Source organism: Panulirus ornatus, chromosome 13, assembly GCF_036320965.1.
Source record: "Panulirus ornatus isolate Po-2019 chromosome 13, ASM3632096v1, whole genome shotgun sequence".
Taxonomy (NCBI): domain Eukaryota; kingdom Metazoa; phylum Arthropoda; class Malacostraca; order Decapoda; family Palinuridae; genus Panulirus; species Panulirus ornatus.
In genome coordinates, this window is record NC_092236.1 from 60,226,581 (window position 1) to 60,253,176 (window position 26,596).

Consider the following 26,596-nt stretch of genomic DNA (forward strand, 5'->3'; position numbering starts at 1 on the left):
ATCAGATGCGGCCTTTCTTCATCTATTTCTGGCACTATCTACCTAATGGTGATCAAGTATGAAAAAAAAAATTAAGTTAAAAAGAATCTGGGAAGCCTACTTTATTTGGTGCTATACAGACATTCTAAGTCAAAGCCCCATCCAGAGGTGTAGGCTGCATCATCACTGTTGACTTGACAAATTATGTCATCATCTTGGTGCTTGACTATCAATAAACTTAGTCATATAACTCAAACATGTACTTGTTTTTATGTTATAATAACTATTTCTTTATTTTTTTTTTTGCTTTGTCGCTGTCTCCCGTGTTTGCGAGGTAGCGCAAGGAAACAGACGAAAGAAAATGGCCCAACCCACCCCCATACGCATGTATATACATACACGTCCACACAAGCAAATATACATACCTACACGGCTTTCCATGGTTTACCCCAGACGCTTCACATGCCCTGATTCAATCCACTGACAGCACGTCAACCCCGGTACACCACATCGCTCCAATTCACTCTATTCCTTGCCCTCCTTTCACCCTCCTGCATGTTCAGGCCCCGATCACACAAAATCTTTTTCACTCCATCTTTCCACCTCCAATTTGGTCTCCCTCTTCTCCTCGTTCCCTCCACCTCCGACACATATATCCTCTTGGTCAATCTTTCCTCACTCATTCTCTCCATGTGACCAAACCATTTCAAAACACCCTCTTCTGCTCTCTCAACAATGCTCTTTTTATTTCCACACATCTCTCTTACCCTTACGTTACTTACTCGATCAAACCACCTCACACCACACATTGTCCTCAAACATCTCATTTCCAGCACATCCATCCTCCTGCGCACAACTCTATCCATAGCCCACGCCTCGCAACCATACAACATTGTTGGAACCACTATTCCTTCAAACATACCCATTTTTGCTTTCCGAGATAATGTTCTCGACTTCCACACATTCTTCAAGGCTCCCAGAATTTTCGCCCCCTCCCCCACCCTATGATCCACTTCCACTTCCATGGTTCCATCCGCTGCCAGATCCACTCCCAGATATCTAAAACACTTCACTTCCTCCAGTTTTTCTCCATTCAAACTCACCTCCCAATTGACTTGACCCTCAACCCTACTGTACCTAATAACCTTGCTCTTATTCACATTTACTCTTAACTTTCTTCTTTCACACACTTTACCAAACTCAGTCACCAGCTTCTGCAGTTTCTCACATGAATCAGCCTCCAGCGCTGTATCATCAGCGAACAACAACTGACTCACTTCCCAAGCTCTCTCATCCCCAACAGACTTCATACTTGCCCCTCTTTCCAAAACTCTTACATTCACCTCCCTAACAACCCCATCCATAAACAAATAACTATACACAACACAATTCTGAGGAATCTAAACTACATAATACCTCGTGAATAATAAATAATGATTCTGTAAAAATGTTTCACTGTGGACATAAGGTTTTCCTGTAAGATTTATCAATTTAATTTCATATATATCACATTCATTTTGTTTTCTTTACATAATATTATATGGGAGGGTATTGACTGAGAGGGCGAAGGCATGTACAAAGTATCAGATTGGGGAAGAGCAGTGTGGTTTCAGTAGTGATGGAGGATGTGTGGATCAGGTGTTTGCTTTGAAGAAAGTATGTAAGAAATACTTAGAAAAGCACATGGATTTGTATGTAGCATTTATGAATCTACAGAAGGCATATGATAGAGTTAATGGAGATGCTCTGTGGAAGGTATTAAGAATATATGGTGTGGGAGGCAAGTTGCTAGAAGCAGTGAAATGTTTTTATCGAGGATGTAAGGCATGTGTATGAGTAGGAAGAGTGGAGAGTGATGGGTTCTCAGTGAATGTCAGTTTGCGGCAGGGGTGTGTGATGTCTCCATGGTTGTTAAATTTGTTTATGGATGGGGTTGTTAAAGAGGTGAATGCAAGAGTTTTTGGAGAGAGGGGCAAGTAGCAGTCTCTAGTGGATGAGAGGGCTTGGGAAGTGAGTCAATTGTTGTTCGCTGATGATACAGCACTAGTGGCTGATGCGGGTGAGAAACTGCAGAAGCTGGTGACTGAGTTTGGTAAAGTGTGTGAAAGAAGAAAGTTAAGAGTAAATGTGAATAAGAGCAAGGTTATTAGGTACAGTTGGTTGAGGGGCAAGTCAGTTGGGAGGTAAGTTTGAATGGAGAAAATTGGAGGAAGTGAAGTGTTTTAGACATCTGGGAGTGGATTTGGCAGCGGATGGAACCATGGAAGCAGAAGTGAGTCATAGGATGGGTGAAGGGGCGAAAGTTCTGGGAGCATTCAAAAATGTGTGGAAGGTGAGAACATTATCTCGGAAAGCAAAAATGGGTATGTTTGAAGGAATAGTTGTTCCAACAATGTTATATGGTTGCGAGGTGTGGGCTATAGATAGAGTTGTGCGAACGAGGGTGGATGTGATGGAAACGAGATGTTTGAGGACAAAATGTGGTGTGAGGTGGTTTGATTAAGTAATGAAAAGGTAAGAGAGATGTGTGGTAATAAAAAAGAGTGTGGTTGAGAGAGCAGAAGAGGGTGTTTTGAAATGGTTTGCTCACATGGAGAGAATGAGTGAGGAAAGATTGACAAACAGGATATATGTGTCAGAGGTGGAGGGAATGAGGAGAAGTGGGAGACCAAATTGGAGGTGGAAGGATAGAGTGAAAAAGATTTTGAGCAATCGGGGCCTGAACATACAGGAGGGTGAAAGGTGTGCAAAGAATAGATTAAATTGGAACGATGTGGTATACCAGGGTCGATGTGCTGTCAATGAATTGAACCAGGGCATGTGAAGCATTTGAGGTAAACTATGGAAAGTTTTGTGGGGCCTGGATGTGGAAAGGCAGCTGTGGTTTCGGTGCATTATACAAGACAGATAGAGACTGAGTGTGAACGAATGTGGCCTTTGTTGTCTTTTCCTAGCAATACCTCATGTGCAGGCAGGGGGTGCCATTTCATGTGTGGCGGGGTGGCGGTGGAATGGATGAAGGCAGCAAGTATGAATATGTACACACGCAAATATACATACCTACACAGCTTTCCATGGTTTACCCCAGACACTTCACGTGCCCTGATTCAATCCACTGACAGCATGTCAACCCCGGTATACCACATCGATCCAATTCACTCTATTCCTTGCCCTCCTTTCACCCTCCTGCATGTTCAGGCCCCAATCACACAAAATCTTTTTCACTCCATCTTTCCACCTCCAATTTGGTCTCCCACTTCTCCTTGTTCCCTCCACCTCCGACACATATATCCTCTTGGTCAATCTTTCCTCACTCATTCTCTCCATGTGCCCAAACCATTTCAAAACACTCTCTTCTGCTCTCTCAACCACGCTCTTTTTATTTCCACACATCTCTCTTACCCTTACGTTACTTACGCGATCAAACCACCTCACACCACACATTGTCCTCAAACATCTCATTTCCAGCACATCCATCCTCCTGCGCACAACTCTATCCATAGCCCACGCCTCGCAACCATACAACATTGTTGGAACCACTATTCCTTCAAACATACCCATTTTTGCTTTCCGAGATAATGTTCTCGACTTCCACATATTCTTCAAGGCTCCCAGAATTTTCGCCCCCTCCCCTACCTTATGATCCACTTCCGCTTCCATGGTTCCATCCGCTGCCAGATCCACTCCCAGATATCTAAAACACTTTACTTCCTACAGTTTTCCTCCATTCAAACTTACCTCCCAATTGACTTGACCCTCAATCCTACTGTACCTAATAACCTTACTCTTATTCACATTTACTCTTAACTTTCTTCTTTCACACACTTTACCAAACTCAGTCACCAGCTTCTGCAGTTTCTCACATGAATCAGCCACCAGCGCTGTATCATCAGCGAACAACAACTGACTCACTTCCCAAGCTCTCTCATCCCCAACAGACTTCATACTTGCCCCTCTTTCCAAAACTCTTGCATTCACCTCCCTAACAACCCCATCCATAAACAAATCAAACAACCATGGAGACATCACACACCCCTGCCGCAAACCTACATTCACTGAGAACCAATCACTTTCCTCTCTTCCTACACGTACACATGCCTTACATCCTCAATAAAAACTTTTCACTGCTTCTAACAACTTGCCTCCCACACCATACATTCTTAATACCTTCCACAGAGCATCTCTATCAAATATATGTAAATATATGTATGTATACATACATATATATACATACATACTGTATTGTTGACTGGTTGTTAAGGTTATTTAATGTATGTATGACTCATGGTGAGGTGCCTGAGGATTGGCGGAATGCGTGCATAGTGCCATTGTACAAAGGCAAAGGGGATAAGAGTGAGTGCTCAAATTACAGAGGTATAAGTTTGTTGAGTATTCCTGGTAAATTATATGGGAGGGTATTGATTGAGAGGGTGAAGGCATGTACAGAGCATCAGATTGGGGAAGAGCAGTGTGGTTTCAGAAGTGGTAGAGGATGTGTGGATCAGGTGTTTGCTTTGAAGAATGTATGTGAGAAATACTTAGAAAAGCAAATGGATTTGTATGTAGCATTTATGGATCTGGAGAAGGCATATGATAGAGTTGATAGAGATGCTCTGTGGAAGGTATTAAGAATATATGGTGTGGGAGGAAAGTTGTTAGAAGCAGTGAAAAGTTTTTATCGAGGATGTAAGGCATGTGTACGTGTAGGAAGAGAGGAAAGTGATTGGTTCTCAGTGAATGTAGGTTTGCGGCAGGGGTGTGTGATGTCTCCATGGTTGTTTAATTTGTTTATGGATGGGGTTGTTAGGGAGGTAAATGCAAGAGTTTTGGAAAGAGGGGCAAGTATGAAGTCTGTTGGGGATGAGAGAGCTTGGGAAGTGAGTCAGTTGTTGTTCGCTGATGATACAGCACTGGTGGCTCATTCATGTGAGAAACTGCAGAAGCTGGTGACTGAGTTTGGTAAAGTGTGTGGAAGAAGAAAGTTAAGAGTAAATGTGAATAAGAGCAAGGTTATTAGGTACAGTAGGGTTGAGGGTCAAGTCAATTGGGAGGTGAGTTTGAATGGAGAAAAACTGGAGGAAGTGAAGTGTTTTAGATATCTGGGAGTGGATCTGGCAGCGGATGGAACCATGGAAGCAGAAGTGGATCATAGGGTGGGGGAGGGGGCGAAAATTCTGGGGGCCTTGAAGAATGTGTGGAAGTCGAGAACATTATCTCGGAAAGCAAAAATGGGTATGTTTGAAGGAATAGTGGTTCCAACAATGTTGTATGGTTGCGAGGTGTGGGCTATGGATAGAGTTGTGCGCAGGAGGATGGATGTGCTGGAAATGAGATGTTTGAGGACAATGAGTGGTGTGAGGTGGTTTGATCGAGTGAGTAACGTAAGGGTAAGAGAGATGTGTGGAAATAAAAAGAGCGTGGTTGAGAGAGCAGAAGAGGGTGTTTTGAAGTGGTTTGGGCACATGGAGAGGATGAGTGAGGAAAGATTGACCAAGAGGATATATGTGTCGGAGGTGGAGGGAGCAAGGAGAAGAGGGAGACCAAATTGGAGGTGGAAAGATGGAGTGAAAAAGATTTTGTGTGATCGGGGCCTGAACATGCAGGAGGGTGAAAGGAGGGCAAGGAATAGAGTGAATTGGAGCGATGTGGTATACCGGGGTTGACGTGCTGTCAGTGGATTGAATCAAGGCATGTGAAGCGTCTGGGGTAAACCATGGAAAGCTGTGTAGGTATGTATATTTGCGTGTGTGGACGTATGTATATACATGTGTATGGGGGTGGGTTGGGCCATTTCTTTCGTCTGTTTCCTTGCGCTACCTCGCAAACGCGGGAGACAGCAACAAGGTATAAAAAAAAAAAAAAAAAAAAAAAAAATGTATGTATACGTTGAAGTGAAAAGCAAAAGTGGGTATGTTTGAAGGAATAGTGGTTCCAACAATGTTGTATGGTTGCGAGGCGTGGGCTATGGATAGAGTTGTGCGCAGGAGGATGGATGTGCTGGAAATGAGATGTTTGAGGACAATGTGTGGTGTGAGGTGGTTTGATCGAGTGAGTAACGTAAGGGTAAGAGAGATGTGTGGAAATAAAAAGAGCGTGGTTGAGAGAGCAGAAGAGGGTGTTTTGAAGTGGTTTGGGCACATGGAGAGAATGAGTGAGGAAAGATTGACCAAGAGGATATATGTGTCGGAGGTGGAGGGAACGAGGAGAAGAGGGAGACCAAATTGGGGGTGGAAAGATGGAGTGAAAAAGATTTTGTGTGATCGGGGCCTGAACATGCAGGAGGGTGAAAGGAGGGCAAGGAATAGAGTGAATTGGAGCGATGTGGTATACCGGGGTTGACGTGCTGTCAGTGGATTGAATCAAGGCATGTGAAGCGTCTGGGGTAAACCATGGAAAGCTGTGTAGGTATGTATATTTGCGTGTGTGGACGTATGTATATACATGTGTATGGGGGGGGTTGGGCCATTTCTTTCGTCTGCTTCCTTGCGCTACCTCGCAAACGCGGGAGACAGCGACAAAGTATAATAAATATAAAAAAAATAATAAAATACGTTGAAATGTACGGTATAGGTATGTATATGTACGTGTGTGGGCGTTTATGTATATACATGTGTATGTGGGTGGGGTAGGCCATTCTTTCATCTGTTGCCTTGCACTATCTCGCAAACACAGGAGACAGCGACTAAGCATAGAAATAAAAAAAATAACCTATATATAAATATATACCCATACAGTCATTCTAAACCTATTGCATTTGAATTCTACGACAAATAACCTGAAACAGACACATAAAAGTTTCTCAAATTACTCATTCTTCATTAGCATTACCACCTTTCCTTGAATGACAAATTTTATCATTCTGCAAGTCTGGTCTTACATTCTTCATTACATTCTATCAAACTGTTCCATTACCTTTCAACCTTGTCTTGCACAAACCTAATATGGCTAATTATCATCTGCAAAAACGTCTAAAACTTCCATCCTCTCATATTTATATCATCATCATTTACGCCTCACATATCACTATGCCAAAAGAACCTGCATATCTTGAAAATGTTTGGAAGCAAGTTTATATGTTGTGGAAATCAACTTTTAGAAGTGGTCTTTGGCCCCAATCCCACAAAATAGCTAAAATGGCAAGAATGTCTACCTACCAGAGGAAGAAACAAAATAACATTCACCTACATGACAGCAATAAGTTAAGAGAGATCACTGTATGGTTAAAATTTCAGTAATACTAAGCATGACCTCCCATCTCCTGAATTTTATCAGCATAGTGATAATTGTTAAAACCTACATGTCAACATTATATATGCTGTACCCAAATATGGCTGACAGTGGACTGTCTAAGATCTACATTGATCAGATATGGCACAATACTCTCTCACTCTACTTCACTTTTTTTCATACCTGATTACAGTTTCCCACATTAGTGAGGTAGTGCCAAGAACAGACACAAAAATGCCACATCCGCTCATGTCCTTTCTCTAGCTGATATTTGTAATGCACCAAAACCACAGTTCCTTATGCACAACCAGGCCCCAGAGACCTTTCTATGACTAACACTTCACATGCCCTGGTTTAGTCGAATGACAGCACATTAACCCCAGTGTACCACATTGTTCCAATTCACTCTATCATGGTCGCACCTTTCATCCTCCTGCATGTTCAGGCCCTAATTACTTAAAATCTGTTTCAACCCATCTTACATCTAAAAAGTCCCTCTGTTCTCCTTGTTCCTTTCATTTCTAACACACACATCCTCTTTGTCAACCTTTTCCCACAAATTCTTTCCTTTTGTCCAAACCATTTCAGAACGCCCTCTTCCGCTCTCTTAAATACAAATTTTTTTATTACAACACAAATCTCTTACTCTTTCAATACTCACTTGATCAAACCACATCTCCTCACATATTGTCCTCAAACATTTCATTTCCAACACATCCATCTCCATCTTTAGCCCATGCCTCACATCCCTATAATTTTGTTGGGACTCCTATACCCTCAAACATAACCATATTTGCCCTCCTAGATAATGATCTCTCTTTCCACACAGTCTTCAGTATTCCCAGAACCTTCATCCCCTCACCTATCCTAAGAATCACTTTTGCTTCCATGGTCTGTCTGCTGCCATAACCAGGTATCTAAAACACTTCGCTTCCTCCAAGTTTTCTCCATTCAAACTCAGACCCCAACTAATCTGTCCCTCAACCCTACTAGACCTATTAACCTTGCTTTTATTCATACTCACTCTCAACTTCCTCCTTTCACACACTCTTCCAAACTTAGTCACCAACATTTCAGTTTTTCATTAAAATCTACCACTAATGCTGCATCATCAGCTAACAACAAGTGACTCACTTCCCAGGCCCTCTCATCCCCAAAGACTTCAAACTCTCCCCTTTCTCTGACTCATGAACCATTTCCATTCGTATACAGCATATTACCTACTTCTACAGCTAATGTCATTTCTTACACTTAAAAGTATTTATCAATCTGCCTTTATCCATGCTTAACATGCCCTTAAAATAATGCTACTTTATCTTGCTTTGTTAACTACTCCTTTCCTAAAAGCTTTTTCCTCATTTTGCCTCACTCTTCAGGGACTTTTAGTATTATCCCTGACCAAAATGTAAATCTAAACCACAGCTCATCAATATCCAAAGACATCATACACTATAGGAGCAGGAAAGTAAAGAGCTTTCCAAACAAGGAAAGTTCATTAAAAAATTGAATGACAATACAGTACCTGAATGGCAGACTTCAACACCCTGAGGTAATATGTTCGCATATAGGAATTGACAGGAGGATGGAATGTCAAGACACGATATGCAAGTCCTAATGCTCTGGAATGGACGATGCTGAACTGGGTCTGTTGAGAGATTTATTTCATTATAAAACAATTACTACAACTAATAAAACTAAGAGAAATTATCTTATCTCACCTTTAGATCACTAAATAATTTCTGACCTATGGAAGAGTTGTCTGAGCATCTGAAAGAGCACTTGCCTGGCAGGAGCTTAAAATGTTATTATACCCCAAAATGAGAGGTATCCATGAGGACTTATTCCCTCTGACCATCATTCAAAACATGAAGCCAGCAGATACTTGTTCACAGACCAAACTACCTTAAAACAACCTAACCAGACATATGACATCTCAGCATGGAGATGAGGTGATACCAAGCACTATATCACAGACATTAATTTACAACTGCTTATTGATGCTGTTCAGATCTTGCTTGAAATAATCTTTTCTTTCTGGCCTTTAGATTGAGAGCATGAATGGTAAAGCATTCTAATTCTAATGGATATTTCCATGAGGTCCAAATGAACATACTTAAATCTGAGAATGAGAGTACCTGAAGACAAAATGGGTGTCAGGTGCTACACTTTGATGGAATGTTCGTTTTTCATTTTTTCTTTTTCTTATAAGGTGATTCTAAATGGTTTGACTTTAAATAACCAAATACAGCAATGGTTTGACTTTAAATAACCAAATATAGCAATGGTTTGACTTTAAATAACCAAATATTGCAATGGTTTGACTTTAAATAACCAAATTAATTGTTCTTACCTCCAAAATTAATTTCCTTAAAAGGTCTCCAAAGAGCTCAACATGAGGATAAGTGTATGGTGTGATGTTCAGGTACAATGAGTCCAAACCTTGAACTATGATTTCTTGTTCTTTTGAGGTCATGATATGCATTCCAATTGTGTCTTGGTCAATACTTGACTCATAATATGAAGTTTCCTCCACTGTCAACTCTCTGATTTCTGGTGAATAATGAGTATGATTGGGAGAATATAATAGCTGATCACTATCAAAGTCTTCACTATAATCTACTGAATTTACACATTTCAAATCTGAAATATCAGTCAAACAGTGAGTAACATCACAACAATATATACGACTTGCAGTTTTGCTTTTTCTCACAAACTGCACAATACCTTTCTTTAGATCTTCCTTTGCAATTACTAATTTGAAAACAGAAGGATCGTTTGACCTCTTCATGGGTGGATTTAGTTTATTATTGACTTCACTGCCATGTATTTGAGGCTGTTTTGATTTCATCATACCAAATAATTCATCAATTCTTGGACCAATATTAACACGAACATCTTTTACTAACAATGCCAGCTCATATGGTACGTCCTTCAATTTATGAGGCTTTGGACCCGCATATGAAGAGCTCTTGGAATATGTTTCCACCATTCTTAAGTCCTTTCCTTTTCCAAACTTTAGTTCTACAGTATTGGGGCACTTTCTCTCTCCTAAATGTTTATGATATTTCCCTGTACTTCTGTCTTTTCCTTCATCTAAATTAACACAATATATGTCTGTAGTTGTGGAGTCTTTTTTAATTAATTTTGAAAGATATTTCTTTTTGGTTCTACAGTCCTTTCCCTCTCCAAAATCTGAGTGACTTATCTCTGTAGTTCTTAAGTTCTTTTCTTCACCTAAATTTGAAAGATATTTTTCTGTAGTTCTGGAGTCCCTTTTCTTTCCAATATTTGACATGCTTACCTCAATAGTTCTGGGGTCTTTTCCCTCTTTCAAACCCAAATTACTCATATCCATAGTTCTGGGGTCCTTTTCCCTTCTAATATTTGACCAATATGCCCCTATAGTCCTTGAGTCCTTTCTCTCTCTTAAAATTGACTTATGATTAAAGTTAATAGATTCTGAGACTATATCTTCTTTGGTATCAGGTGTTCCCCACTGCTGATTTTCTATTTCTCTTTTGACTCCCTTTATGAAGTATTCACGGTCATTTTTACTAAAAACATTTTGAGGGCTACATTTTTTCCTTATGTCATTTTCAAAATTTCCTACCTCTCCTGTTATTGTGCAATCATTGCTGTCTGATTCCAATATTTCAATTTCATTCACTTTGGTTTTTTCACAAGTTTGAGATACCTCTCCCAGAATTTCTATTTCATTATTGGCTCTCCCACTGCTCATATTTCCTATTTGTTCCTCATTTTGCCCTTTACCTCTTTTCATGTCCCTTGTCTTAATGTTCTGGTAAAAGGGCTTAGGTTCTTTAACTAAGTATTTGGTTACAGATGAATACTTTTCAGGAGAGAATGGAATGCGTTGGTATTTTTTTTTCAGGTTCTTGGCAGATACTTGGCACACTGTGGATGAGACAGGCATTATTTCTCTAGAAGCTTTCTTGAAATGATCCAATTTCACATGCTGATATGATGGAGTAGAGATATTCTGAAAATGAAAAAAATGCATTGAATATTGAAGGACTGACTGATTAGTGAATTTAGCTATGTACTGACCAAAAGGTCTTACTTCTTAACATTAATTTCTTTTCAAAAATTAAAAATATGTATACAGAAAAAGATATGTTACAGCTTCCTTTAAAAAGCTCATCAATTCATTTACATAAAAATTGTTGTCTAAAATTTCCTCAGTACTTTCATTTCTTTCAAGGATTATCATAGAATTCATATTTGATTATGAGACTCCCACATTTCTGATATTCAGTTAGTACATGCACCATAGTAATGTTGCATTTACTGTATAAGTGTAACATATTGGAAAAGGTCCCTCTTCATTATGTGAACAAGAGTAACTACACCATGACCAACATCACTCAACAGAGAAGTCACAAAATGGAAATTACTGTTGAAAAAGGAAGGCCATACTTCTACACCTTATTTAATTTTGCTCAGTTTACAGCATACATTATCAATTAACTGTCTGTTAGTTTATATCCCAATCTGTAATATCTATGCCGTAATGAACCATGATTCTTTTACCGTTCCCAAATGCTTCTCCCACCTCAGCAATGTAGTGTCAAAAAGAAACAAACAATTGCCTCATTATGGCATCCATTCTCTAGCTGTCACATACCGAAACCAAAGTCTACCAATAATAGAAAAGTCCCAAAGATAATTCCATGGTTTACTTGACCACTACATATGCCCTGGTTCAGCCCAGTGACAGCCTGTTGCTCCTACCCATAACATATCAAACCAATTCAATCTATACCGTGCACAACTCTTACCCTCCTGAATCCTCAGGCCCTATTACCCTAAAGCCTCCTTCAATTCATTCTTCCATCTCATTCTTGTTCTCTCCTCAAGAACACTTACCAAATATAATGCAATAAATACTGAAGTGCCTGATGATTGGCAGAATGCATGCATAGTGCCATTGTACAAAGGCAAAGGGAACAAAGGTGAGTATTCAAACTACAGAGGCATAAATTTGTTGAGTATTCTTGGGAAATTGTATAGGGGGTATTGACTGAGAGAGTGAAGGCATGTACATAGCATCAGATTGGGGAGGAGCACTGTGGCCTCAGAAGTGGTAGAGGATGTGTGGATCAGGTGGTTGCTTTGAAGAATGTGTGAGAAATACTTAGGAAAAGATGAATTTGGAAAAGGCATATAAGAAGGGTGACAGAGATGCTTAGTGGAAGGTTTTAAGAGTATATGGTGTGGGAAGTAAGCCACCAGAAGCAGTGAAAAGTATTCATCAAGGATGTAAGGCACATGCATGAGTAGAAAGAGAGAAGAGTGACTGGTTCCCAGTGAAGGTTAGTCTCCGGCAGGGGTGCGTGATGTAACCTTGGTTGTTTAACTTGTTTATAGATGGGGTGGTTAGGGAGGTAAATGCAAAAATTTTGGAGAGAGGGTTGAATATGCAGCATGTTGGGATGAGAGGGCCTGAGAAGTGAGTTAGTTGCTGTTCACTGATGATACAGCACTGGTAGCTGATTCGTGTGAGAAACTGCAGAAGTAGGTGACTGAGTTTGGAAAAGTGTGTGAAAGGACAAAGTTGAGAGCAAATGGGAATAAGAACAAGGTTATCAAGTTCAGCAGGGTTCAGGGACAAGTTAATTGGGATGTAAGTTTGAATGGAGAAATTTTGGAGGAAGTGAAGTGGTTTAGATATCTTGGAGTGGACTTAGCAGTGACTGGAACAATGGAAGCAGAGGTGAGTCAAAGGGTGGGGGAGGGGGTGAAGGTCTTGGGAGCAATGAAGAAAGTGTGGAAAGAAAATGTTATCTCTGAGAGCGAAAAATGAGTATGTTTGAAGGAATAGTAGTAGTTCCAACAATATTATATGGATGCGAGGCATGGGCTACAGATAGGGTTGTATGGAGGAGGGTGGATGTGTTGGAAATGAAACATCTGAGGACAATATGTAGTGTGAGGTGATCTGATTGAGTAAGCAATGAAAGGGTAAGAGAGCTGTGTGGTAAAAAAAATAGGGTGGCTGAGAGAGCAGAAGAGGGTGTGTTGAAATGGTTTGCACATATGGAGAGAATGAGTGAGGAATGACTGACAAAAAGGATATATGTGTCTGAGGTGGAGGGAAAAAGAAGAAGTGGGATACCAAATTGGAGGTGGAAGGATGGAGTGAAAAAGATTCTGAGTGATCAGGGCCTGGAAATACAGGAGGGTGAGATGCATGCAAGGAATAGATTGAATTGGAATGATGTGGCATACCAGGATCGACATGCTGTCAATGGACGGAACCAGGGCATGTGAAACGTCTGGGGTAAACCAAGGAAAGGTCTGTGGGAACTGGATGTGGATAGGGAGCTGTGGTTTCAGTGCATTACAACTGACAGCTAGAGACTGACTGTGAACAAATGTGGCCTTTTTTGTCAGTTTTCCTGGCACTACCCTGCAGAAGTGGGGGCAGCAATGCTGTCTCATGTGGGGTGGGGTGGCACCAGTGTACATGTGTATATATGTATATGTCTGTGTATGTATAAGTATGAATATGTGTATACGTTGATATGTATATGTATGGGAGTTTATGTATGTATATACCGTATATAAGTGGATGGGTTCTTTGTCTGTTCCCTGGCACCACCTCACTGATGAGGGAAATGGCAATCACGTATAATAATAATAATAATAATAATAATAATAATAATAATAATAATAATAATAATAATAATAATGTTCTGGAAAAGATGTTCTGGAAGGAGGTAAATAAAGTGCGTAAGACAAGGGAGCAAATGGGAACTTCAGTGAAGGGCGCTAATGGGGAGGTGATAACAAGTAGTGGTGATGTGAGAAGGAGATGGAGTGAGTATTTTGAAGGTTTGTTGAATGTGTTTGATGATATAGTGGCAGATATAGGGTGTCTTGGTCGAGGTGGTGTGCAAAGTGAGAGGGTTAGGGAAAATGATTTGGTAAACAGAGAAGAGGTAGTAAAAGCTTTGTGGAAGATGAAAGCCGGCAAGGCAGCAGGTTTGGATGGTATTGCAGTGGAATCTATTAAAAAAGGGGGTGACTGTATTGTTGACTGGTTGGTAAGGTTATTTAATGTATGTATGACTCATGGTGAGGTGCCTGAGGATTGGCAGAATGCGTGCATAGTGCCATTGTACAAAGGCAAAGGGGATAAGGGTGAGTGCTCAAATTACAGAGGTATAAGTTTGTTGAGTATTCCTGGTAAATTATATGGGAGGGTATTGATTGAGAGAGTGAAGGCATGTACAGAGCATCCGATTGGGGAAGAGCAGTGTGGTTTCAGAAGTGGTAGAGGATGTGTGGATCAGGTGTTTGCTTTGAAGAATGTATGTGAGAAATACTTAGAAAAGCAAATGGATTTGTATGTAGCATTTATGGATCTGGAGAAGGCATATGATAGAGTTGATAGAGATGATCTGTGGAAGGTATTAAGAATATATGGTGTGGGTGGCAAGTTGTTGGAAGCAGTGAAAAGTTTTTATCGAGGATGTAAGGCATGTGTACGTGTAGGAAGAGAGGAAAGTGATTGGTTCTCAGTGGATGTAGGTTTGCGGCAGGGGTGTGTGATGTCTCCATGGTTGTTTAATTTGTTTATGGATGGGGTTGTTAGGGAGGTGAATACAAGAGTTTTGGAAAGAGGGGCAAGAATGAAGTCTGTAGTGGATGAGAGAGCTTGGGAAGTGAGTCAGTTGTTGTTCGCTGATGATACAGCGCTGGTGGCTGATTCATGTGAGAAACTGCAGAAGCTGGTGACTGAGTTTGGTAAAGTGTGTGAAAGAAGAAAGTTAAGAGTAAATGTAAATAAGAGCAAGGTTATTAGGTACAGTAGGGTTGAGGGTCAAGTCAATTGGGAGGTAAGTTTGAATGGAGAAAAACTGGAGGAAGTAAAGTGTTTTAGATATCTGGGAGTGGATCTGGCAGCGCATGGAACCATGGAAGCGGAAGTGGATCATAAGGTGGGGGAGGGGGCGAAAATCCTGGGAGCCTTGAAGAATGTGTGGAAGTCGAGAACATTATCTCGGAAAGCAAAAATGGGTATGTTTGAAGGAATAGTGGTTCCAACAATGCTGTATGGTTGCGAGGCGTGGGCTATGGATAGAGTTGTGCGCAGGAGGATGGATGTGCTGGAAATGAGATGTTTGAGGACAATGTGTGGTGTGAGGTGGTTTGATCGAGTAAGTAACGTAAGGGTAAGAGAGATGTGTGGAAATAAAAAGAGCGTGGTTGAGAAAGCAGAAGAGGGTGTTTTGAAATGGTTTGGGCACATGGAGAGAATGAGTGAGGAAAGATTGACCAAGAGGATATATGTGTCGGAGGTGGAGGGAACGAGGAGAAGTGGGAGACCAAATTGGAGGTGGAGAGATGGAGTGAAAAAGATTTTGTGTGATCGGGGCCTGAACATGCAGGAGGGTGAAAGGAGGGCAAGGAATAGAGTGAATTGGATCGATGTGTGTATACCAGGGTTGACGTGCTGTCAGTGGATTGAATCAGGGCATGTGAAGCGTCTGGGGTAAACCATGGAAAGCTGTGTAGGTATGTATATTTGCGTGTGTGGACGTATGTATATACATGTGTATGGGGGTGGGTTGGGCCATTTCTTTCGTCTGTTTCCTTGCGCTACCTCGCAAATGCGGGAGACCGGCAAAAAAAAAAAAAAAAAAAAAAAAAAAAAAAAAAAATACTAATAATAATGATAATAATAATAAGAGATAAAGAGATATCAACATTATACCATTAATAAGTTACCTAAATAACAGTGAAAAAGAGATGACTAAATCACTGTGTGGTTGGTGGCAGTTAGTTGAGTGAGTCACTGTTTATATGTGAGGTTTAAGTCAGCCTCTGCACTGGGGCAGCACCTTATGAGATCCCAGCATCTTTTCCTCATTAGGAGAGGGTTGGCACAGTGGTTTTGACAGCTGTGGTCTTTCTTCATATTTCATGGAGAGGGTAAATTGTATATTACGTCTTTCATTGTAATCTGTGGCTAAAGCGTTAAAATGACATCCACATACAGAAATGCCATCTCAGTCTCTTACAAATAGCTGCTCCTTTACCACAGTGGTGAAGCATAACTCATAATACAGAAAGAAGGAAACGGAGATAAATGACAACATAAGTACATGAAAAAGCCCTTAATGACAACAATGTATCATTTCTAAGTAAAAATAATTTTATTGTACCTCTGAGTGAGCACATAACTTTTTGTTGATATTGATGGGAACTTCGGTGAGAGGACGCTTCTGTAGACTACAGTCAATATCAATCCTCTGAGGAGGCCCAGCATTATCTGTTCATAATAAAAGTAAAAATATCCTAGTAAACAGCACAGTAATTTCTATACACTTAAAACAGATGACTGTCTAATTTCTGTACGATGTGAAATCAAAGGTGGTATCATCATATGGACAAACAAAGGGTTTTACAACTGAATCATATGAAGCTACAGTCAAAAAGCACTATCAAATAGATTCTAGGAAAGTATCACTTAAATATATTACAACCTTAAATGATTACTTCCTAGATGAAATCAAAGATCAAGACAAACTTAAAACAACACTTATTGGAGTTCTTCCACTTACTAAGGATGTCCACAAGTGATTACTGTTTGACTTTTGCAGGGAGAGAGTTATACACTTGTGTTGCCCAATATCTTTACCTTGCACATGTATGATGTTTTTACTCCTCTGTGCATACAACATGTATACATTCCAGCCTAAGCCAGGTACCCATTTATCGAGCAGACCCAAGGGGAGGATGAACAGTTGATTGGCTGTGGGCCAACTACTATGTCCAGGATTTCGACCAAAGCAGGCCCATAAGTGAATCAAAGTCAGCAACACTAACCATTACATAATGGAAACCCATACATAATTACCTATTTTTCACTGAACGGGAAGTTGTTTTACATGAATGGAGCCTAATATCTTGAACACTTTCTACTACCATACAACTTCTCATATATATATGTATGCTGTCTACAATAACCGTACCTTCATTCATTTCATTCCATTCATCCACCACTCTTATACTATTACAGTACTTCCTCACATCTTTTTCAATAAGTTTCTTGCTTTACTTCATGCTGAGTCCTCAGGCTCTCCTATACCTACATCATTCGCAGTAATGTTCACTAAGTCATCAATATGGTTTCAAAACTTGAAGGTTGTAATCAGGTCACCCTTCCCTCCTCTCTCTTCCATAATAGGCAAATCTAAGGCTTCCAGCCTTTCTCTGTGACTTTGCTATCTTAATTCTGTAACCATCTTTGTTGCCATCCTCTGAACCTACTCCCTTAGCTCTTAGTGCTTTTCTAGGTGTGGTGACCAAACTAGAGAATGATATCCTAGTCCTGGTCTCATGTAGGATATGATCAGCTTGTTAAATATCTCCTTGTCCATATACTTTATACTTGAGGATAGAGGTACAGATGTAGCCACTCCTTACTTTTACATTTCACAGAAATTTTCATTACAATGCCCTGATTCTTGGCTAATGAACTCTATTTTCAAAACAGAGAAATTATTAAGTTCTGTGTAGTTTTCATGATTATATCTCCTCTTCAAGTTCTGCTTCATCTATGCTCTTTTAATTACCTCATCTACCACAATCAAATTTAAGCATCACACTTTTTCCAACAACCGTGTCACATGCTCATATCATATTCTTAATAACCATGCTAGTCTGTGTGAAGATAAGATATATTAATGATGGCACATTATCCATCATCCTAGTGCGTTCACTGAACACATTCTAGGAACTTGTCTCTATATTACCATGAGAATCCAAATCTCACCAGACTATTTTCAAATAACTGAAATCCCTACTACCAGTATTATACTTTCTTTGGGAAGTGCATGTTTTACTACTTCACCATCCTGGCTGTCACTGTAACTGTTTTAGAGAATTATCAACATTCTTTCCTATTGTTACCCTTACCATTATGTATTCTCTGAATGGACCATCTTCCTACCATTTTCAGAAAGTATCTTAACAGGAGACCCAATCTTCCTCCTCCTTTGTATTCCTTTTCCTTGCTTACCATCATGTACCTCTCTGGACAAAAGTTTTTTCCGCAACTTAATATCAGGTGCATTTTTCCTTTTACAATCCTTGAATTCCAGCTTTTTACCACACAATACTAAATCATCCAACAGCATTTGTGTACAATACTTAAGTCTAGCACTGCTATCACCTAAGATTTCTGACCTCTCTCTAATACTTGCAAAGGTGGTCTGTCCTCTTGCCTCATTTGGCATCATCTGTTTTATACCCTCTGACTGCATTCTGTTTTCTTCCCTGGTGGAACACACTTGATGAGTACTCTACTGAATTTCAACTTACTTTTGAGTTCTTTAGCCTGCCTAAGTACCTTGTGGCTATGTGATTCTAAATGAAACATAACCATAATGTTTAGATATAACCAACAATTCCTTTTTTCTTTATCATAGACTGCATTAGGAAATTCTACCATCTCTAGTAACCCTTCAATGCACATTTCTGTCATCTTTCCCTTTTCCTCTTTATCTGGTGTACTTCCATCAAACACTCCTTAAATAATCAAAGATCTATGTCTATCCAGCTACTGTTTAACTAATCTTTCTATTTCTGCCACTCACCTTACAGCCAAGTCCAACACTTGTGGTTCATCAACCTCCATGCCTCTGGCTTTCTCAATAAGCATCCTTTTAGTTAACAAATATTGATTTTGTATGCTCTGCACTTTTCTGAAATTCTCATCACTGTTCCAAAAACTTCACTGATTGTTCTGTATCTAAGCATACATATTCTACCTACAGCTTGAATCATTGCCCTGACCACCAAGTTTTTGTGTCCCCAAGTTCCTGTCCCATTACATCTGTCAACATGCTTTAAGTCAACTGTCCAGCCTCAGAAACAACCTCACCTCTATGCCCACTATTTTCAGTAATTTCTGTAGTTTGTGTCTTTATGGGCATTTCCTCTTGTTCAACAGCCTCAAAGATACCTAAAATAGCCCCTTCTGACCTTTCCTGCTCTTAAGCCATCCTACCTTCTTGTTGTTAACTGCTTTATAAACCTCTGAAATGATGGGAATTTGTATTCTTTCTTCTTCCATACTTGTTCAGTGTTTCCTCATGTTAGCAGGGAAGTGCCAGGAACAGACAAAGAAAATGCCTCATTTGCCCAAATCCATTCTCTAGCTGTTATGTGTAAAGCACCAAAACCACATCCCCTATCTACAACAATGCCCCACATATCTTTCCATGGTTTCCCTGGTTGCTTCATATGCCCTGGATCAGTCTACTAACAGCACATTGCCCCTGTACATCAGAATGCTCCAAAGCACTCTATTCCAAGCATGCCTTTCACCCTCCTGCATTTTCAGGCCCTGATAACTCAAAATCTTTTTCACTCCATCCCTCCATCTCCAATTAGGTCTAACCCTTCTCCTTGCCCCCTCCACTCCAGACACAGATATCCTCTTTGTCAACCTCTCCTCACTCATTCTCTTATCCTCTTTGTCAACCTTTCCTCACTCATTCTTTCCATATGTCCACAACATTTCAGCACACCCTCTTCAGCCCTCTCAACCCCACTCTTCTTATTAATGCAATTTTCTCTCACCTTTTTATTTCTTACTTGATCAACCTCCTCACAACACATATTGTCCTCTACTGTCCTCAGACATTTAATTTCTAACAGATCCACCCACCTCACATTCATACAACATCATGATCATCTATTCTAGTGTTTTAGTCACTGAGATCCTCTCTCATCTCATAACACCTCTCATTATCTTTAAATTGATTCCAATGATTCTTTACTTCCATCTCTAATAGTGTCAACTTCTGATCCTATTTTCTTACTGCTTCAACTATCTCACAAATATTTTTCTCTAGTAATAAGAGGTTTTACTCTTTCCTCTTTCTTCCTATTTGTCTCAACTGCTTGGTCTTCATATTCTCCCTTAACTGAATCCAAGTATGGCTAATATCAAACTGAAAAGAAGAGAAAAATTGAACTACTTTAGCATAAGATACGTTTAATTTGACTGCCCTTAGTGGTCTCCTGTCTAGACTAAATTACCCTGCTTTCTTTCAGTGTCCTCTTATATTCTGGGTTCAGGCAGAGCTTAAGATCTCAAATTGTTCCCCAACTTGACAACCACTGAAGTGTTGGCTCACCAAGCAGCTGTCACTTACCATCTAGATACCTGGGCGAGTAGTATTGGTAATATACCTCCCAAGTCATTGGCTGCCTACCAACTACTACCTACTAGAAAATATAGTAAAATAGCCATCAAAAACAAAACTAATAAAAAAATTAATCAAATGTGGAAAAACAGCCAAAACATATATCCACCACTTTGTTTACATTCTCTATGCCAGTTGTCTACAGCCTGCAACAATTCACATCAGTTCAGTCTTTGTCACTCTTTTTTAGCTCTGTAGCTAGCGAATATTTTAAACCCATCATGTCTGGAAAATGTCTTACAAGTTTGAGTGTTGGTAAAGCACCCAAGGTGCCTAGGAAAGTAATTAATTATAGACTTAAAGATGCAAGTGACATGCAGAGTTGAGGCAGGAAAGTGTCAGGTAAATGTGGATCAATCGCTTGGTGTAGCTTTTTTTACCATCAAAACAATACTCAATTAGAGTAAGAGGATAAAATGAATCAGCCAGTCCATCATGTCCTAAGTTGTGCTAAATTTTTCCCACACATGGGATATGGCACTGGAGACAATGGAGAACAAGCCAAAAAGGTATAGGTGTGCTGTTGAAGTGTGGCAGCAATGATCAACAGCAATGCAAACACTGACAAACTTGTGAATGTTGATTAAATTCAGTTTCATACGGTATTTACACTAACAAAGTCTTCATTTTATCTGTAAAATACCACACAACATCCTCACAGCCATTATTGTTACTGAAGGAAGCCATTCTAGCAAACTGGTGCAGGAATTGACACCATAGGCACCATGTTAAAACAACCTCTTTATACTGAGTTTTCCCTTAAAATTCATTCCTCAATTAAATATCTTGTTCATCATTAAAGGTCTTTTTGTATAGGGACTTCTTCATGTCTTTCTTACTAAAATTCTTGTTTATATTATGTCCTTTGGTTGGTATATCCCAACATCTCTTGAAGACTTGTTCTCAGTCTATCTCATCAACCTGTTTTAAAAACTTATACAAGGTTGTGACAAAGTCACCCAACACTCTTCTCTTTTCCAAGGTGGGCAAATATAAGTCCTCTGACATTTCCCTAAAACTCAGCTCTCTTAAATCCAGTACCATATTTTTGCTTTCCTTTGGACCTTCTCTGTTAGATATTTGAGCTTCTCCATGTGTGATGACTAAACTTGAGATCCATATTCGAGTTTTGGCCTTGTATAGAATGTGAACAGCTTGCTGAATATTTCCTAATCTATGAACTTGAATGTAATTCTAATACTTGCTCGGATACTGTTGGTCTCCTCAACTATTTTCCTTAGGTGATAACAGGTTTGGGAAAATGAAGACTCCCAAGTCTTTCTCATATATGATAATCATATCAAATCCTTCTTTCACTGTAACCCATTCTCATTATCCTATATTTCCTCAGACTGAACTTCATCAACCAAGTATTAGACCACCTTTAGAGTCTGTGTAGGTTCCTTGGAAGTTAATGTGTTCATCCATGCTTTTCACTTTGTTCAAAACCTTTGCATCATATGCAAGCATATTCAGGAAGAAGTCTATACCTTCTGGTTGTCATTTACTTAGATCATGAAGAATAATGGTCCCAGAACAAAACCTTACAGCAACCTCATTGTCACATGGGGTGGTGATACCGTTTCCTGTGGGGAGGTGTTGTGCCAGGAATGCAAAAAGGTGAGCAAGTATGAAGATGTTCTGGAAGGAGGTAAATAAAGTGTGTAAGACAAGGGAGCAAATGGGAACTTCAGTGAAGGGCACAAATGGGGAGGTGATAACAAGTAGTGGTGATGTGAGAAGGAGATGGAGTGAGTATTTTGAAGGTTTGTTGAATGTGTTTGATGATAGAGTGGCAGATATAGGGTGTTTTGGTCGAGGTGGTGTGCAAAGTGAGAGGGTTAGGGAAAATGATTTGGTAAACAGAGAAGAGGTAGTAAAAGCTTTGCGGAAGATGAAAGCCGGCAAGGCAGCAGGTTTGGATGGTATTGCAGTGGAATTTATTAAAAAAGGGGGTGACTGTATTGCTGACTGGTTGGTAAGGTTATTCAATGTATGTATGACTCATGGTGAGGTGCCTGAGGATTGGCGGAATGCTTGCATAGTGCCATTGTACAAAGGCAAAGGGGATAAGAGTGAGTGCTCAAATTACAGAGGTATAAGTTTGTTGAGTATTCCTGGTAAATTATATGGGAGGGTATTGACTGAGAGGGTGAAGGCATGTACATAGCATCAGATTGGGGAAGAGCAGTGTGGTTTCAGAAGTGGTAGAGGATGTGTGGATCAGGTGTTTGCTTTGAAGAATGTATGTGAGAAATACTTAGAAAAGCAAATGGATTTGTATGTAGCATTTATGGATCTGGAGAAGGCATATGATAGAGTTGATAGAGATGCTCTGTGGAAGGTATTAAGAATATATGGTGTGGGAGGCAAGTTGTTAGAAGCAGTGAAAAGTTTTTATCGAGGATGTAAGGCATGTGTATGTGTAGGAAGAGAGGAAAGTGATTGGTTCTCAGTGAATGTAGGTTTGCGGCAGGGGTGTGTGATGTCTCTATGGTTGTTTAATTTGTTTATGGATGGGGTTGTTAGGGAGGTGAATGCAAGAGTTTTGGATAGAGGGGCAAGTATGAAGTCTGTTGTGGATGAGAGAGCTTGGGAAGTGAGTCAGTTGTTGTTCGCTGATGATACAGCGCTGGTGGCTGATTCATATGAGAAACTGCACAAGCTGGTGACTGAGTTTGGTAAAGTGTGTGAAAGAAGAAAGTTAAGAGTAAATGTGAATAAGAGCAAGGTTATTAGGTACAGTAGGGATGAGGGTCAAATCAATTGGGAGGTAAGTTTGAATGGAGAAAAACTGGAGGAAGTAAAGTGTTTTAGATATCTGGGAGTGGATCTGGCAGCAGATGGAACCATGGAAGCGGAAGTGAATCATAGGGTGGGGGAGGGGGCGAAAATCCTGGGAGCCTTGAAGAATGTGTGGAAGTCAAGAACATTATCTCGGAAAGCAAAAATGGGTATGTTTGAAGGAATAGTGGTTCCAAAAATGTTGTATGGTTGCGAGGCGTGGGCTATGGATAGAGTTGTGCGCAGGAGGATGGATGTGCTGGAAATGAGATGTTTGAGGACAATGTGTGGTGTGAGGTGGTTTGATCGAGTAAGTAATGTAAGGGTAAGAGAGATGTGTGGAAATAAAAAGAGCGTGGTTGAGAGAGCAGAAGAGGGTGTTTTGAAATGGTTTGGGCACTTGGAGAGAATGAGTGAGGAAAGACTGACCAAGAGGATATATGTGTCGGAGGTGGAGGGAACGAGGAGAAGTGGGAGACCAAATTGGAGGTGGAAAGATGGAGTGAAAAAGATTTTCTGTGATCGGGGCCTGAACATGCAGGAGGGTGAAAGGCGGGCAAGGAATAGAGTGAATTGGATCGATGTGGTATACCGGGGTTGACGTGCTGTCAGTGGATTGAATCGGGGCATGTGAAGTGTCTGGGGTAAACCATGGAAAGTTGTGTGGGGCCTGGATGTGGAAAGGGAGCTGTGGTTTCGGGCATTATTGCATGACAGCTAGAGACTGAGTGTGAACAAATGGGGCCTTTGTTGTCTTTTCCTAGTGCTACCTCGCACACATGAGGGGGGAGGGTGATGGTATTCCATGTGTGGTGAGGTGGCGATGGGAATGAATAAAGGCAGACAGTGTGAATTGTGTGCATGGGTATACATGTATGTGTCTGTGTGTGTATATATATGTGTACACTGAGATGTATAGGTATGCATATTTGCGTGTGTGGACGTGTATGTATGTACATTGTGTATGGGGGTGGATTGGGCCATTTCTTTCGTCTGTTTCCTTGCGCTACCTCGCAAACGTGGGAGACAGCGACAAAGCAAAATAATAATAATAGTAATATGTATATGTATATGTATAAATATATATGTATAAATATATATGTATAAATATATATGGGGATAGGGGAGAAAGAATACTTCCCATGTATTCCCTGCGTGTCGTAGAAGGCGACTAAAAGGGGAGGGAGCGGGTGGCTGGAAATCCTCCCCTCTCTTTTTTTTTAAATTTTCCAAAAGAAGGAACAGAGAAGGGGAGCCAGGTGAGGATATTCCCTCAAAGGCCCAGGTCCTCTGTTCTTAACGCTACCTCGCTAATGCGGGAAATGGCGAATAGTATGAAAGAAAGAAAGACATATGTGAAAGAGAAGAGAGAGGCATTTGGGCAATTTTTGCAGGGAAATAATGCAAATGACTGGGAGATGTATAAAAGAAAGAGGCAGGAGGTCAAGAGAAAGGTGCAAGAGGTGAAAAAGAGGGCAAATGAGAGTAGGGGTGAGAGAGTATCATCAAAGTCTAGGGAGAATAAAAAGATGTTTTGGAAGGAGGTAAATAAAGTGCGTAAGACAAGGGAACAAATGGAAACATCAGCGAAGGGGGCTAATGGGGAAGTGATAACAAGTAGTGGTGATTAAAAGTAGTGGTTATTAAAAAAGGGGGTGCCTGTATTGTTGACTGGTTAGTAAGGTTATTCAACGTATGTATGACTCATGGTGAGGTGCCTGAGGACTGGCGGAATGCTTGCATAGTGCCATTGTACAAAGGCAAAGGGGATAAAAGTGAGTGCTCAAATTACAGAGGTATAAGTGTGTTGAATATTGCTGGGAAATTATATGGGAGGGTATTGATTGAGAGGGTGAAGGCATGTACATAGCATCAGATTGGGGAAGAGCAGTGTGGTTTCAGAAGTGGTAAGGGATGTGTGGATCAGGTGTTTGCTTTGAAGAATGTATGTGAGAAATACTTAGAAAAGCAAATGGATTTATTTGTAGCATTTATGGATCTGGAGTAGGCATATGATAGAGTTGATAGGGATGCTCTGTGGAAGGTATTAAGAATATATGGTGTGGGAGGTAAGTAATTAAAAGCAATGAAAAGTTTTTATCAAGGATGTAAGTCATGTGTACGTGTAGGAAGAGAAGAAACTGATTGGTTCTCAGAGAATGTTGGTTTGCAGCAGGGGTGCTTGATGTCTCCATGGTTGTTTAATTTGTATATGGATGGGGTTGTTAGGGAGGTAAATGCAAGACTTTTGGAGATAGGGGCAAGTATGCAATCTATTGTGGATGAGACAGCTTGGGAAGTGAGTCAGTTGTTGTTCGCTGATGATACAGTGCTGGTGGCTGAATTGGGTGAGAAACTGCAGAAGCTGGTGACTGAGTTTGGTAAAGTGTGTGAAAGAGAAAGCTGAGAGTAAATGTGAATAAGAGTAAGGTTATTAGGTACAGTAGCTACTTACCTCCCACACCATATACCCTTAAGACCTTCCACAAAGCATCTCTATCAACCCTATCATATACCTTCTCCAGATCCATAAATGCTACATACAAGTCCATCTATTTTTTCTTAGTATTTCTTACACACATTCTTCGAAACATACACCTGATCCACACATCCTCTCCCACTTCTGGAACCACACTGCTCTTCCCCAATCTGACGCTCTGTACATGCCTTCACCCTCTCACTCAATACCGTCCCATATAATTTCCCAAGAACACTCAACAAACTTATACCTCTGTAGTTTGAACCCTCACCTTTAACCCCTTTACCTTTGTACAATGGCACAATGCATGCATTCTGCCAATCCTCAGGCACTTCACCATTATCCATACATACACTGAATATCTTTACCAACCAATCAACATCAACAGTCACCCCCTTCTTAATAAATTCTACAGCAATATCATCCAAACCCGCCGCCTTGCCGAATTTCATCTTCCACAAAGCTTTCACTATCTCTTCTCTCTTAACCAAACCATTCTTCCTGATCCTCTCACTTTGCACACCATCCTGACCAAAACACCTTATATCTGCCACTCTATAATCAAACATATTCGACAAACCTTCAAAATACTCACTCCATCTCCTTCTCACTTCATCACTACTTGTTATTACTTCCCCAAATTGCCCCCTTCAATGATGTTCCCATTTGCTCTCTTGTCTTACGCATGTTATTTACCTCCCTCCAAAACATCTTGTTATTCTCCCCAAAGTTTAATGATACTCTCTTACCCCAACTCTCATTTGCCCTCTTTTCCAACCCTTGAACCTTTCTCTCAACCTCCCGCATGTTCCCATTTCTTCTCTTGTCTTACGCATGTTATTTACCTCCCTCCAAAACATCTTGTTATCCTCCCTAAAGTTTA

At 40.4% G+C, this 26,596-nt stretch overlaps 1 protein-coding gene across 8 annotated transcripts in view; it reads right to left on the reverse strand.

The window, feature by feature from the left end:
* Positions 1 to 26,596, reverse strand: part of LOC139752957 (uncharacterized) — a 106,414-nt gene that overhangs the window by 57,470 nt on the left and 22,348 nt on the right. For all 8 annotated transcript variants that reach the window (XM_071669080.1, XM_071669082.1, XM_071669081.1 and 5 more), the window contains 3 exons: positions 16,398 to 16,504; positions 9,557 to 11,206; positions 8,729 to 8,851 (listed from right to left, as the gene is read on the reverse strand). In XM_071669080.1, coding sequence (XP_071525181.1) covers positions 8,729 to 8,851; positions 9,557 to 11,206; positions 16,398 to 16,504 — 1,880 coding nt within the window. The remainder of the gene's footprint in view (positions 1 to 8,728; positions 8,852 to 9,556; positions 11,207 to 16,397; positions 16,505 to 26,596) is intronic.